At 43.6% G+C, this 15311-nt stretch overlaps 1 protein-coding gene across 1 annotated transcript in view; it reads right to left on the reverse strand.

Annotated features, from left to right (window-relative positions):
* LOC119164085 (venom metalloproteinase antarease TserMP_A) overlaps nt 1-8305 on the reverse strand; it is a 23277-nt gene extending 14972 nt beyond the window's left edge. Inside the window, exons 1-5 of the mRNA XM_037416191.2 lie at nt 8149-8305; nt 7057-7223; nt 6837-6929; nt 3273-3393; nt 474-524 (exon numbers count right to left, since the gene is read on the reverse strand). Coding sequence (XP_037272088.2) covers nt 474-524; nt 3273-3393; nt 6837-6929; nt 7057-7223; nt 8149-8230 — 514 coding nt within the window. The 5' untranslated portion in view covers nt 8231-8305. The remainder of the gene's footprint in view (nt 1-473; nt 525-3272; nt 3394-6836; nt 6930-7056; nt 7224-8148) is intronic.
* Nucleotides 8306-15311: the final 7006 nt, after the last annotated feature.

A 15311-nucleotide genomic window follows, 5' to 3' on the forward strand; every position in this document is an offset into this window, starting at 1 on the left:
AAACGCGCTCGCGCTGCCATTGACGTCGGTGGCAAGTCAAGTACAAGTCAAGCAGTGTATCTGAATACCGGGGTCAATATCACTTGACGCCACGTGATAGCAGCCATGTGAATAAAAAGAACATCACATGATCAACTAGTCTTCCTACTGGATGGAGTGCTGACCCGAAAGTCCCGGATTGGAATCCTGGACATGGCGGCTACATTTTTGGCAGAAGCGAAAATGCTTCAGGCTCGTGTACTCAGCTTTAGATGCACTTTCAAGAACCCCAGGTGGTCGAAGCTTTCCAAGTCCTTCACCGCATCACTTCCCGTAATCATATTTCAATATTCGGAGTTAAAACTCTTACAACCATTAATGTTATTCAAAAGCAGATAGCCAATCTTGCAGCCGTGGTGGCTGTTGTGGTTACATAACACTTGCAGACGTATATATAGCGTCTTTAACGCAGCAAATCGTGCCCTATTTCTTACCCCGCCTATTGGTTCCTTGTCTTCCTTTTCCTCTTGGTCCATAAGCCATTGCTGAAAGGAATAAATGCATTGAAAACTAGCAAATTATTGTTCTGCAGTGGCAAAACAAACTATGTTTTAGCAAGAGAGAGGGAAGGATTTTGTGCCCACGCAATTGGGGCCTAGGTAACCAAGGTTCTTTCTTGTTGGTGGCTTTGATTGTGTATGTATCAGGCCTCACTCATTGCCAACGTGGGATAGCGAACCATTCAAGTTCCGGTCTCGGTGTCATCGGCTATGAGCGAAAAATAGGCATTGTTCGCGAGTGAAAGTACGAGATAAAAGTTAATTATGTAGGGAAGAGTTTTTGTGCCTTTTTGACGTGAAATTTGGGGAATGGCAAAATAGGCAGTGTTTTTCTTCTTCTTCCCTGCATGGCTGCTTTAAGCTCTCTATGGCATGCAGAATGGTGTTGCACCTCCATTAACGTCATCGGCTATTGGTTGGACTATCTTTTGCCTTCGTCGTGTTTAGTGGACCGGCGGCACGTAGAATGATTTACCTTATTTCTGTGGTGCATACTTATGTTTATGACAAACCATGACTACATGACACATCATGGCGAGAGGAGACACTTACAAACCATTCTTCTAAGAAGTCTTGCACCTAAATCTCCCAAAAGTGTGCTGTTCTAGTGTGAATCGAACCCAGTCCTTCTGTGGTGAGAACAGGTGCTTCACCACATAGCCATGCCTGTGCTCGAAATTTTGTCGGCGAAGAACGCTATATGAACGTCATATAGGACGAGGAGTGTCAATATTGCATGTAATGTTGCGTGCCACAAGCCTAGAATCACACTAGTTCACCAAACATGTGAATATCTCAACGAGTTGCTGGTTTCTAAGGACATCGCTAACAAAGCATGCAGGCGTAATTAATTATCATTCTCACTGACAGCGTCACAACATCTGCAGCTGCGCATGTACGCATGTTTCCATGCTGATTCGTATGAATACCTCCTCAAAACGCGAAAAGAAGAACTGTGTCATTGTGGGTCTTTGGCACCTGTACTTGCAGTAGGCGTTCTAGAATAGTAGGAAAAGATCCAATTAGCGGCGCACTGACGTCTCTTTCTTTTTGCAGCGAAAGCTGTATGTGGCTTGTCGAAACGGAAAAACGTTCACCACGAGAAACGCCAAGTGTCCCCATTGGCTGCTCTGTTAGTTACGTCGTTCCCTACGTCATACCAAAGCGTATGCGTCATTGGAACGCCGTCAGCGACATCTAAGCGCCGAGCCCACACGCAGCTGTTTCAATGAAGTGTCTTGAAAGAGACGAACAAAAAAGTGCAGTGCTATTTGTGAGTGTAGGTCACCTGAACATCACTGCACATGGAGCGCGAGTGAGAAAGAAGTGTAGCTGAGAAGGGAAAGACAGATGATGGAAAATGGGGTAACTGGCCCCTGCGTGGTGCATGTGCGTGTGCGTCGCCTCTCAGCCAAGGAAAGCTGTATGAACCAATGGAACATTTTTTTTTCAAAGAAAAGGACGGCTCTGGGCCAATGTTTGGGAATATGGGAGGAAGAGATTGTTAAGTTCACAGCGTGGGCATACAAGATTACATTCATCCGTTGTAGTAGACGTTCTAAGAGTCGCATTTGCCCGAGTTTGTCGACCTCCTTCTACACCACTCGAAACAGGCCAATTGTACTAGAATAGGTCGCTAGGGCTTTTTGAGCTTCGTCATAACACTGTATCACAACGCCTAAGCTTCCTATGTTGTTGCACGACAGGTGTTGGACGTGTGTTCTTACTCACGAGAAAGCAGAGCGAACCCAAAAGAGGTGGTGTAAATCTGCTCGGCATGTTTCTTGACAATGTGGGAATCGAGAAGTGTTACCAATCGCTTGTCTCGCTCCAAATCACATGTCAAGTACTTGTGGTGTATATGCAGCATCGACCATAACCTTGTTCAAAAATATCTCTTGCTAGCGAGTAAGGGCGCATTTTTCGCTCAACAGAGGTGCTGGTCTAGCTTTAAGAGCCTTCGTTTACTGTCGTTTTTCAGTTTTACGTCAATATATTTCTTGAAAGCTCTGCTAGAAGAGCCTTCACAAGCAGGTCGACAGGAAAAGGAGGGCTTTCAACAAACATAACGTGACAGCACCATGGGCGCCTGATGTTCGACGCCACAGTAAGATTCAGATTAGAATTTTTACATAAGAAGGGCACGGATCGTAAGAACGCCCGAAGAGCAGACAACAGTCCAAGAACTGCACCGACATCTGATCCGTGAGAGAATTCTCATTCACTGGACTGATGCGGCCGTGCGGGTAAGAGAACGGGCCCGCGCTCCGAAGCACAAGCGGTAACTGTGCCCCGATGTTTGTCCGTGGTTGTGTTTTGCAATGCATGGCGTTTCTCAACAAGGCATTGGCCTGATAGATTCTACCACACGCATACAGAAATGAACACTTCTAGCTGTTTTCCGAGTGTTATGTGATTGCCAAAGCCTCGATGTATATTACGAGAGTAGATTAAAGTTTCTTAAAGGTGTGGGACGAGCGTGTAAACATGGAATCTGATCTTTTACAACGTCAATCATTTAATACGCAGCAGTAGAATACAAGAAGTACTTTGCTATCGTTTTGAGGGCTTCGACGTCTGGGCGTAAATGGAACGTTTTGTTTTGCACTGAAATTATTTTGACTACTGCAACAGCGTGCTCACTTGGCATTGTTACCACTACAATAATACTTCGCCTTTAGTCATAGTAACCATACATGTAACATTTCTAAAAATATAGCATATATTGCCCACCCATTCTCCTCGATTCGGGCTCCTCCGCTACTTCGTATATTTTGTGCGGTATTTGGCCTTCCCTAGAACGTGCCGCCTGCAGCAAGGGCTTGATTCTAAGGTGGCTGCCGAGAATGCCTTCCTGGAAAAGAACATGAGAACAAAGCAGCGTTTTGACGCGAAGGTGTTTAAGGGCAGTATATACCACGGCTCCGCTAACGTATTTCCATGACGTACATGACGTTGCCAAATATAAATTGATAGCACAATATTAAGATTGCAAAAACAACAAAAAATACGGTATATTCACAAAGTGAATGGTAATGAATGGACAAAGCAGTGGGATCGATCAGTGTTACTGTTAATTACTCATCACATTGACCACTCACGCCCGATTTCGAGTCATATGAAGTAGAGCACGTCGAGGCGTCTTAATTCAACTGCACAAACTCATCGTTGTCCGTTAGCCCCATTGTCATGATCTTCATCGCCACCAGCACCAGCCAGCTCTGATGTCATCGTCATGGCACATAGTGGGTACCTTATTTGGGCTTTACCGTTATGGCAGAAAGATGTGTAGTCTGAAACACGCTTGTTCTTCATCGTCGTCAGCATCATCGTTAGCAGAGGCTCTTGCACACAACCCCAACACCAACGGACAAGCCTCGACCGTAAGAAGCTTTGACCCTCAAACTTCCGTCACTAGGTGTCACACCTACGACCTCTTGCTCCGCAGCGCGCGGCGCGAAACCACTATAGCTATAGGCCACGGATAGTTCACTCTCAGTCAAATCTTGGCTAGAATACACGTCTGCAGGAAGGGAAACCGGTAAAATTTGGGCCACTTCCAGTCAGCTTGCCACACGGCTCCGTAGTCGTGTCCAGAAAAGGCGGCGTTATTTCAAATGGCGTACATAACAGCAGTGACAAAGATTAGCCGGGAGTTTAAGTTAGAATTCTGCCGCAGCGTGTGATAGGCCGTGGACGGCATGTTTATAAGAGGCCCAGCTTGCGGAAGAAAATTGTATTTTTAACGCTCTCTGTGTGCGGCGTTGCCAGTTTGTCTGTGGTATTTCTTATTACTAGTAATTAGAAAATGGACAGTAACACATTCATCAAATATGCAACACTACCACACGGATTACACACACTAGAATCGAACACGGTACCGCATGCATTCGAAGCAGGCACCTGGCTCATTGCAGCCTAGCGCCAACGCATACAACTTCGTTGTTTTGTTGGGTATATCTACGAAGTTGTTTGCAAACCATCGGCGGAACGAAGAACTACTTTTTTGTGTCCTATGCTTATGTTTGAGCGTGTATTAGGTCAGCGAAATCGTTTGTAGGGCTTCATGGATTTGAGACAACCGCGGTAAGAGCCTTCGGCATCGACTTTGGTAAGTGATGTGCCGTCACGTAATAACAATTAACGTGCGTTTGTGTGCCTTCTCTGTCATCCGTAGGTGCTCACCAAAAATACGCGGATACCAGCGTGACGACGATATCTTAAGCTCTCGAAAGCCACGCATGTTTCTCCCTATAGCACGTCTACTGTGAGCCATTCGCTTCGCAAGGTACGCGAATGTTGGTGACAGGCAACATTATAAACTGTTCGAAGACCATGTTCTTTCACGGGTTTAACATTACACAGGTTTTATAGCGTGCCTACACTAACATTTGCATGTCACGCGCATGAACTATCATAAGCTGCACGCTTGGGCTGCTGCACAGTTTTAGTATTTCGACGATCATCTACTGCCGCAATCGTATTCGTGCCCGATTTAGCTATATCAGTGGTTTTTTTTTTAGTACTCAACTTATCCTATATATAGGGAGGGGCTACTCTTACATTGATTTAGCATCCCGTCGCTGTTCAAGTCAATGCCGAAATGTGCGCCAATGTCAAGTAGAACGTCCACAAACTACCGACAGACAGGTCACCTTCCAATTAAGTAGTTAATTTTTTTTGCACATCTCTTTCTCGAACATCTGCGTGCAGTTGGGGTGAAGAAATGGTGCAGAACGAACCTTAACATCGTCATTGTTGGTAAATTCCTAAAAAAAGCCGCTCTTTAGAAAATTGCAACTTTTATAGCTGCCAAATGATTTCCACAGCAGTACACGGGTTGACATTGACCGTAGTTCAATGTTACAAACGCCTGGCTGAAGTTAGAAAACTGTAGCATATATTCAAGAGTGAGAGAATGTCGGTCACCTACGCTCTCTAGCCGACTTTTCACATTGTTTTTCAAGCTCATCATGCAATTACGCCAACAATGATAATACATCAACCCACCAATTTTCAAAGTTGATCACTTCCTGCCTCGATGCCTTCCGTTTATTCCTTTAGAGCATTGCTTTCCAAAAGAACATATGTTCAAATTGTTTTGTAGAAGATGAGCAATAACATTTACAGGCCAGTGTACCAGCGGTTGTGCATGCGCAAGTACTCTTTTTTTTTAAATGCACGGCAAATGTCAAACCTTGACAACTGATAAAAGAATTGGGGACACAAGCAAGTATATCCTTGTTTGTTGATTCTGTAGTTACGCTGTAACTACGTCTAGGTTGCGCTGTTCGTATATTCAATTTATTTCTGTATAGGATTCATTCGTTTATTATTTATTTATTTGTTTTCCATACACAGATACACAAGGACACAGAGGAAACAGGGAGAGAGCAAGCTGGCAACTGGCACATGGAGTGGCTCAACGCCTACTCACTCTTTCGGGGGGAGGGAAGCAAACAGAGGAAACAAAAAATTGAGGGCATTTGTTCGCTCTTGAGGCGAAACAATGCACAATAAATGCTCATCTGCCCCCGTAAAATCACGTTTAAGTTTCATATCATATCGTCTTCTCTACAGAGTAAAGAACCACGTTTTTGATGTGATATTAAAAGAAGTTCTCCGATGGAAGCAAAGAGTTTCACATAAAGATAAAAAAAAACTGCCACGTTAAGCTTGAGGATTGTCTGCTCAAATAAAAAAAGTGAGCCTTTTTAATGAAAATGATGATCAACTCAGCATCAGAATACTGCGTCAATGAAAGCTCATGTAGAAGTTAATTATTGCATGAGTTTATAATAGCAAGCTCTTCGTTCGACAAGGGTATATTCACCCCTCACAATACCTTTGAATTTTTTTCCCTTGAAAGACACGTGGCGAAAATTTATCGTCACACACCTAGCACTTTCCACGATCATTCATAACTTCAGAACATTACACTATTTTTTTTCAAAAAACCTTACGTCTTAGTGCTTCATTCACATTTAAAACGTTCACTTCCTCGAACAACTACCGCCTTAGCGTCTTTCGCGTGACATCTCGTCAATTTCAACGCCTTTTTGAGAAAAAGAATTCAGTCATCATTCCTCCACTGTGTTTTCCGGGAAGTACTCACGCTGTTTTTTTTTTTTTTTTTACTGACATGCACTTGTTTACCCGTGCTTATTTTAGCGTACCTTTTTCACATAATTAAACCTTCAACGTTAAAGTTTACAAACATATTAAAACAAAGCCAACCTTAGGAGAGCACTGAGTGATACAATCTCACCTGTAATATGCATGGTAGGAAATACTTACAACTTGAACTGCTCCGTCAACACTGCGTACCATCACTGAAGACTGCCGATGCGAGTCGTGGTACAGATCCTTCTGAATGAAAGACGTGTCCACCTGCGACGCGCCATTTTGTTGCCCTTAATTTCTTGTCAGCAATGATGCTAGATGCCACTGCGAGCTTTAATATTCAGATCACTTGCTTAGTAGGTTTATTCTTATGAAATAATCAATGTTCATTTACCTTTTCCACGCGATGTTCATCCTTATCGCTCGTTACAAAAAGTAGCTCATCAGCGAGCACAGAACTTCTTTCGAGGTTGAGTGTTATGTCGTCTGTAATCCTAAGAACCATGGTTGTACCAGTCATCCTCTCTTCTAATACGCTTGGATATGCAATGACTTCTGCCTCTGAGAAAAATGCAAAAGAAATTTGAAAGGCAACAGAGAACATGGAAAGACTTTTTAACAACGCGAACAAAAACTCTTGTCTCCGTACGGTTACAAAATCTTTGAGTATTGTCTGTTGCACCGTTCATAAACGATGCATGCATTCGTACCAACTCCCCCAAATGTCAGTTCTACCTAATTCATGTAAATGTATGGCTGTTCACGCTGCAATAAAATGACTTAAGGGTAAGTAGAAAAGATACTTGTATGAGTCACCCTGTATAAGTCGGTTTTCAAACAATGGTAGTGTACACAGAAGAGAGGAAACATAGTGCTGAAAGACTTCACCATTTTGCACCAACGCACTTAATCCTGCACTTTTTTAAATGTTCCTACTACTCTTAACGACAAGCTTAGGTTGCGTGATCTCTCATGAACTTTTTAGGTTTAGCTGGAGTTCATTGCTTCTATGGAATTTGTGAAGACGACGTCAATCCTGTGTTTGTTCCGTAAATAGTTAACGGAAAGGCCTAAAATACTTGATTCTCGGTAACATAATGTATTCATATATTTGCTTTTACTGCATAAGCACAGCGCTGATACATTGAGTGAAGAAAGTGGAATAAAATGAATAGACGCTGTATCATTTCTAGTAGTAGTGATATAGACTTTGTGTAATAATGTTTGCTGCTTATAATTCCCAACCTCCGAAAGGCTTGTGCTAGTAATGAGTTGCATGGGCAGACAGTTCGAATACCCGGGTTAACTGAAAACACGTAATGCCGATTCAAAGCATAGGATGAAGAATTATAAAATGAGTACATGAGGCAAGGATAACGTCAAAAGCTACATTGAGCTCAAGCGACGCCATTCTCATTTGCTAATAAAAAATAACAAAAATCAGAACTAATAACAACTTAAAAAATCAGAACTGATAGCAACTTACTTGCACGCCAGCAGTGCCCAAGCTGCCAGAATATTGCAATGACAAAGATTTCATATGCATTCATCACCTGATTATTCGGCATTACCAGTAGAGAAATCTTATGCCTATACTGTGGTCTTCAAAAGCAGTGTTCTCTCTCCTGAAATATATTGCTGCTTCTGACAACAGCTAGAACGATCACCTTGGTGTCAGCGATTTTTGATTAAGATGTACTTGTGTGTTTGTTGGTTACATGGAGCTCATAGCATCCCATATAAGAAAAAAGGGCGAAGCAGATACACAATGACCGATGATGTCATGTACCTTCACGTCTTTGCCTCTTTCTGAATGACCGTTTGTTCAAATTTTCGAAACGCAGTGTTAGGAGCTACCGAGTGTGGAACCGTCAAAAGCCAAGATCTTAGTGCCATTTTTCGGAAAACTTAACAAATTGAGGTGTATGCTTTGAAATGCCACGGTGATATTGTACGACCCTCCCCAGTTTGATAGCGGCTGCAAAAACAACCTGTCATTCAAGTTGTATAACTTCCCATTTTTGGTTGTTGGCTTCGAGAACTGACTTGAGACTTACTTAAGTTCCTGAGCCCGATCGTACTGCTAAACTGATTTCGACAATGCTGTTATTTTAAATGGGATTCTTTACCTGTGTGTGATTCCGATTGCGTTTTGGATAGCAGTAGGTTTTTTTTTTTTTTGAGGATGTTCATTTTGGATCATTTTTGTTATTTTTTTATTTTTGCTGAACTTATTGGTATGAAGTAGCCGAAATAATAAAAACCCGAACAAAGACCCCACAAGATGACAGTTATAAAAGAACAGAACAGAGAGATGAAAAGCTCAACCATCAATTCAGCCTGAGTACTTATCCAAATCACTACATTTCATTATACTTCATTTATGCTGACAGAGAGAGAGAGAGAGTGAGAGAGATAAATACAAATAGAGATGAAAGGCAGGGAGGTTAACCAAGCATGGCTTGGTTGGCAACCCAACACTTGAGGTGGGGGCAAGGGAGAATAATAGAAAGAAAATTTATGCTGAGATTTTGCTTCCCGGAAGTATACATATTATCACGTGGACGAGATGACTAAAGATTTGCTGAAAGACTTGCATATGCAAAACCTTTCATCGGTCAATTTTCTGCCCGTCAAAGGGAAGGTTGAAGTACAAGCACTCTAAACCCTACAGTGATAATCCAGCGAGAACAGACGTTGACCGTTTGAATTCACCGTTGAATGTTTGAATAACGTTTGAATTCAGTGCACTAATATAGGTAGTGGCAACATATAGTAAAAACTAGGTTAAACAACAAATGTTTGATTTTTTTAAGAAACATCATACGTAATGAGACGCAGTCATGCGATTCAGAAGAATAAAGGGGGGTAAATGGAATAAAAAAGGCACAATCGCAATTGAATATATCGTAATTTATACAACATAAGTTAACAATTTTCGAGGTTTATTGCAGGTTTACTCCTGGTTTATTGTTGATGCTCACGTTTGTTCCGAAACATGCCTTACTGTGTTTTTTTTTTAATAAACCTTGCAGATCTTTATAGAATATTCGGCCTTTTTTTGACATTTTGGCGTGGCGCACGCAAGGACGTGGTGACACGTTGGTTTCAATAAATTTACCATAAGGTTCCTACATTACTGCCAACGTGCTGAAGAGTATGGTAGCCATACCATGTAAAATTCATTTACTCAAGGACTTTTTAAAATAAATGTGCATCAGCAGAGGTTGATGCCTAGGCATGACTTCGGCTGCTCCTTTTTAGTTACATAATAATTTGCTTGACGAAGTTGTCAGTAAACGTACATAATGCAAGAACAGGAAAAATTGTGCTACCATTACGGTGGGAAACGAAGTTAGGGATGAGACAAAAAGTAGTGGACAGTACAAGCGCAAACTATCTGCTGAATTCATTGATCGAACTTGGCAGCAATTGTAGCGCAACTCTTTCCAGTCATAAAAAGCCAACTAGCCCAACACCTCCCTTCTCAATGCAAGAACGTGGACATGAAAATGTGCATGTACAACACTAATGTTCCTACGTCCTAAGTATAGAGCGACATCAACAAATCTGGATGTCGTTGTGCGCAACGCATTAGAAAGTCACGTTACTTCGAAGAAGCAATGCCCAGAAGGACACCAAACACTCCCACATAAAAAAAAAACACTATCCTAACTTAATGCTGTGTTTTGGCTCCTAGTGGGGCTCAACGTTTTCGCTACGCTTTAGTGCATTTGTTCATGGCACTCCTCGCACTGCATGAAATTCATGTACAAATTTTTTTAAATTTCGAAATGGTTTCAAGAACGAGCTTGGTTTTGTGATAGAGCGACTGCTTGCCACTCAAAAAGTCACGTGTTCAACGCTCTCAACAACTGAAACTCTTTATTTATCTTTTTTTGTTTGCACCTATATCTCATTTTTTCTCACAAACAACACTGCTTTTTCGCTCACTACTATGGAAGACGACACCGAAATGGCTCTTTGAGGCAATATTGTCAAAGGCATGGCAGCGATACACTGTAGTGTGAGCACACTAAGGTAGCAGCGGAGCTGTTGGCGTTGCCTTCCTGCTTTTCCTCCTTCTCAGCCACATTTTCACTTTTCACCTCTTGCTACAATCATCATCAGTCTACCGACGCCCTCTACAGGACAAAAGCCTCTCCCATGTTCCATCAGTCAATTCGGTCCTGTGCTTGCAGATACCCGCAAACTTTCTAATATTGCTTGCTTCACTAACTTTCTGTCTCCCCCTCACCCACTTGCCTTCTCTGGGAATCCAGTCAGTTAATTTTAATGACTAGCGTTTATCCTGTCTACACGCTACATGCCCGGCCCATGTCCATTTCTTCTTCTTGATTTCAACTATCAAATCTCTAATCCCGGTTTGTTTCCTGATCCAATCTGCTCTCTTCTTGTCTCTCAAGATTACACCTATCATTTTCCTTTCCATCGCTCGCAGCGTCGTCAAGTTAAGCAGAGTCCTCTTTGTAAGCCTCCAGATTTCTGCTACGTAGGTACGAGAAATATGCAGCTGTTATAGTATACCTTCCTCTTGAGGGATAGAGGCAGTCTACCAGTCATTATTTGAAAACATTTGCCGAATGTGCTCTCCATATTCTTAGTCTTCTAGTTACTTTATTCTCATGGTTTGACTCCGTGGTTAATACCTGCCCTAAGTAAACGTACTCTGTTACATCATTAGGTGCGCTGTCGCCTATCTCTAAGCGCTGTTCTTTTCCGACGTCATTGCACTATACTTTTGATTTCGGCAGATTAATGTTACGACCTACCTTTTCGCTCTCGTTGTCTAATTCAGTAATCGTGAATTGTCATTCGTACCCTGGATTACTCCTTCTAGGTGCCACGGCTGCGACGGGATGGACGACGTCCCTCACATCGCAGCCAATGGCGTGCGTGCTCAATTGGGTTTGACGCTGAGAGTGACGTAGCTGATAAGACAGCCAATGGACACCGCTGTGACACCGCTTCCGGGCGGCTTTTAGTTTCTCCTAGCCATATAGAGCTTTCGCTATAAAGCCTTGCCCAATCACACCATAAGCTGGAGAATGGTGCTCAGGCCATTTCTAGTCTTCCAGAAGGTGCACGTGCGCGTGCTATTCTGGAATACCTACAATACTATAAAATAATCATAAAAATTTGCAAAGTACACACTACGCGTCTATAAGGCAAGCTGTGCACATGTTCAAGCTTCGTTGATACAGTCTCGGTTGCACATGATGATCCTGATCAAAAGACTGCTTGTCGGAATGAACTAATGACTTGTTGCACAGTCCATGAAATGTTATGTCTCGTGTGATTCCATACATCTGCCACCGAATAATACATCTGTGAACATGACTTCTTGCCCTACACTATACATGCATATCCTCTTTACACACTGTTTTCCACCAATGACGTGGCTCTGTGCAAGAAAGATTGACAGCTACACAGAGCGCCTGTCTACTATGCCGGCTGCAAGGATCATGACAATGGGTAGCGTACTGAATATATGTGTCATGAGCTGGCACGGCTTACGCCGTAAAAGGCAATGGGATGATTGACATATAAGTCGACCCAATAACGACCAATCTGGCTCAGTAGGCGTTTGTCGCTGCTCAAAAAGTCAGTTTCGCTGCCAGGCTGAAGCAATGAATATTATAATAATTTGATTTCACACCAGGAACGGCTTGAAAACTTCGATGTGCTGCTAAAGAACAGATGCATGCACGAAAATAACACATATAGAACGAACGTAATCTAACAACTCTCAACAGACTCTCAACAAGCGCTCTGCTCGAACACAAATACGCATGAAAAGAGCACGCCGGTATTCGCAGGAAGAACGCGAACAGCAGCCACAGTTCTTATTTCTTGTTGTGTCAAAGTACTGCAAGTGCCGTGTGTGCTCAACTAACCAGCCCTATTTCAGCTATTCTTCTCAGCAGCTCACTATTTTCGCAAACGCGGCCACGGCAGTGAGCGAAGTGACCTTCGTGCGCTGTATAACTTCTATTTGAACTTAGCGACAAAGGTGCAGCACATACAAGCCTCGCCAAGCGTACCAGCACGGACGACCACGCCCTGTAGGTTGGAGTGCAGGTCGTACTCGAGCATCCAAACTCTGGCGAAACACGAATAAAACGTTGGTATTTAATGCGCATGCTTTGTACCACCTCGCAAGGCACAATGAATATGTTGAAGCCCCTCTGAGCTCGGCGTAGCCTCAGTGGTAATTGGTGTATGAAAATATGTAACCGTTATCAGGATAGACGACGTGTGCTGCATGATGGAGTTGCAGAAAACGGCACACTGGGAATCGAGTGCGTGAGTGAGTGAATTAACTTTATCTAACCAGCAGATTGAGGCGTGGGCCTAAGCCACACCAGGGGCGGTGGAGAGACCCTGTCTCTCAGCCACCTCCCTTGCTCGCTGGATGGCCCATATTTGATCTGCCCAATAAGCTAATCAGCGCGGCTCTCCACCACGCCCCAAGCGGTTCTGGGGAGACTGCATTGGCGTCCTGTGTCAGTGCGCATTCCCATAAAATTTGCTCTAGGGTGGCGTGTCTCATGCTACATAGCTTACACGACAGATCTCAGGAGGTTGATTAGAGGCGACTTCAAACTAGAATATTTCCTAACCCGAAGCACCTAAATCGCATCTATCCCAAACAATGCCCAGATGACTGGGAATCGAGTGGTCACAACTTTGTCTCTGTGGTCTTGGACTTCAAAAATATTTCTTCTGAATTATTTTTTTTCGTAGCTTATACAGGTTGCCCGAGCTATGCTTGGCCCGCGTTTCAAACTATGCCAACGCACATTAAGACCACCCCACAAAATGTTGCTTACAAGGGCATCGATTGGAGCAGAGTATTTGTCGCTCTCCACTTAGTTCTCTAATTAGGCATGCGAAATTCACAAGCTTATCAAGCAACGAAGCTAATCGAAAAATGCTACGGAGAAAGTTGTAGATGGATTCGCAAAACAATCCAATGGACGTTTTTTAACATTACATGTGTTAATTATTACAGGAAAGTTAAACAAAAGAAGACTATGGTTTGCTACTCCGTTTGTGAGATAGGTGAAAGGGCGTAAAAGAGTGAAAGAGAACACGAAGAGTTGGTGACAGTAGGGAAGTTATGTAGTCCCTGGAGCACTATCCGAGCACTATAGAAAGAAACGATGTCCGTGCACGGTCGCCGTTGGTGGGTGCATTAAACAACCTCCCCATCCCCTGCCGTGTTGGCGAAATCTTCCGAAAAAATCGGAGCAGGTCCACTTCTCTCCTGCACCACTTTTCTTCTTTTCTCTCTCTTTTTCCGGCCTCCGACGACATGCTAGCCACAGCACCCGAACCTTAGCTTCCTATCTCACCTTGAACAGCGGGGAAAAGTGGTGGAATCATCATCTGTTGACCAGGGAGAAATAATTTTTTTTTTGCCGCGTCGACTGATACCGTCGTGGTATTGCTCCCAGGAATCGCTGCAGCTAGACGCGTCCATGCAAGCCACCGGCGCGATCTCGGGGCCATTGATGTGCGTACCTCTCAATGCTACGCCTCAGCAGGCTACTCAACACTACTCGAAGTGGACATGAACTGTGAAATCCACGTTAGAGTACAAGCTTCTAGTAAATAACACTCGTAGGGGCACCATGTATATACGGTGTAGACACAAGCATTCACAACCCTGACATTACCGTCAAGCCAACACTGACTCAGCCATACCCGTACCGTTGCGCGCAGGCCGAGGGAACTGCCTCGACCTAACGTTTCAGCTAAAAGCAATTCCACAGAAGGTATTCCTGTTCAAGCAGCGGAAGCCAGTGATTCTGCGTCCCTCGCGAATCCTGCAGTGTGCTCGACGTGGTCACTTCGGAGACGACACACCGACCTGCTTGAGGGACGAGAGCTGCCTACGTTGCAGTGGCAGCCGCTCGAAGGGACCGTGCTTGACAGAGCCCCATTGCATCAACTGCAGCGGCGCCCATGCTACCGACGAACTACGCTGCGCTTGCCAGCGTGACCACTGTCATTATGGCCACTTTGGGTGGTTTTGGGACTCTTCGCCAAGCGCTGGAGCACAACAGGACTGCTGCCGACAACACCCAGTCAGACAGCACGGCTATCCTCGACACCCTGGCTCAAATGGCCCACTAATTTTGCGATGGCGTCACCAGCCAGCATGAAACGAATACCTCATTTTCGATGCCAACCTCAACGAGTGCGCCAAATTCCGTAAAGGAGCCGAGCGATATATATATATATATATATATATATATATATATATATATATATATATATATATATATATATATGTGTGTGTGTGTGTGTGTGTGTGTGTGTGTGTGTGTGTGTGTGTGTGTGTGTGTGTGTGTGTGTGTGTGTGTATGAAAGTCTAGTGAGATAATATTAGATTATCACGATGGAGACGAAAATGCTGTAGGCCCATGTGCTCCATTTCGGGTGCACGTTAAAGAACCCCGGGTGGTTGAAATTTCCGGAGTCCTTCACTTTTAGGCACCTCTAATAATCATATGGTGGTTTTAAGACGCGAAACCCCAAAATATCAATAAAATAAGTTCGATTATTATTGATAAACAATGTACTTCAAGAGCCTCTCTTCTGTACTGCACATACATTCCA

This window comes from Rhipicephalus microplus, chromosome 8 (genome assembly GCF_043290135.1).
Source record: "Rhipicephalus microplus isolate Deutch F79 chromosome 8, USDA_Rmic, whole genome shotgun sequence".
Classification (NCBI taxonomy): domain Eukaryota; kingdom Metazoa; phylum Arthropoda; class Arachnida; order Ixodida; family Ixodidae; genus Rhipicephalus; species Rhipicephalus microplus.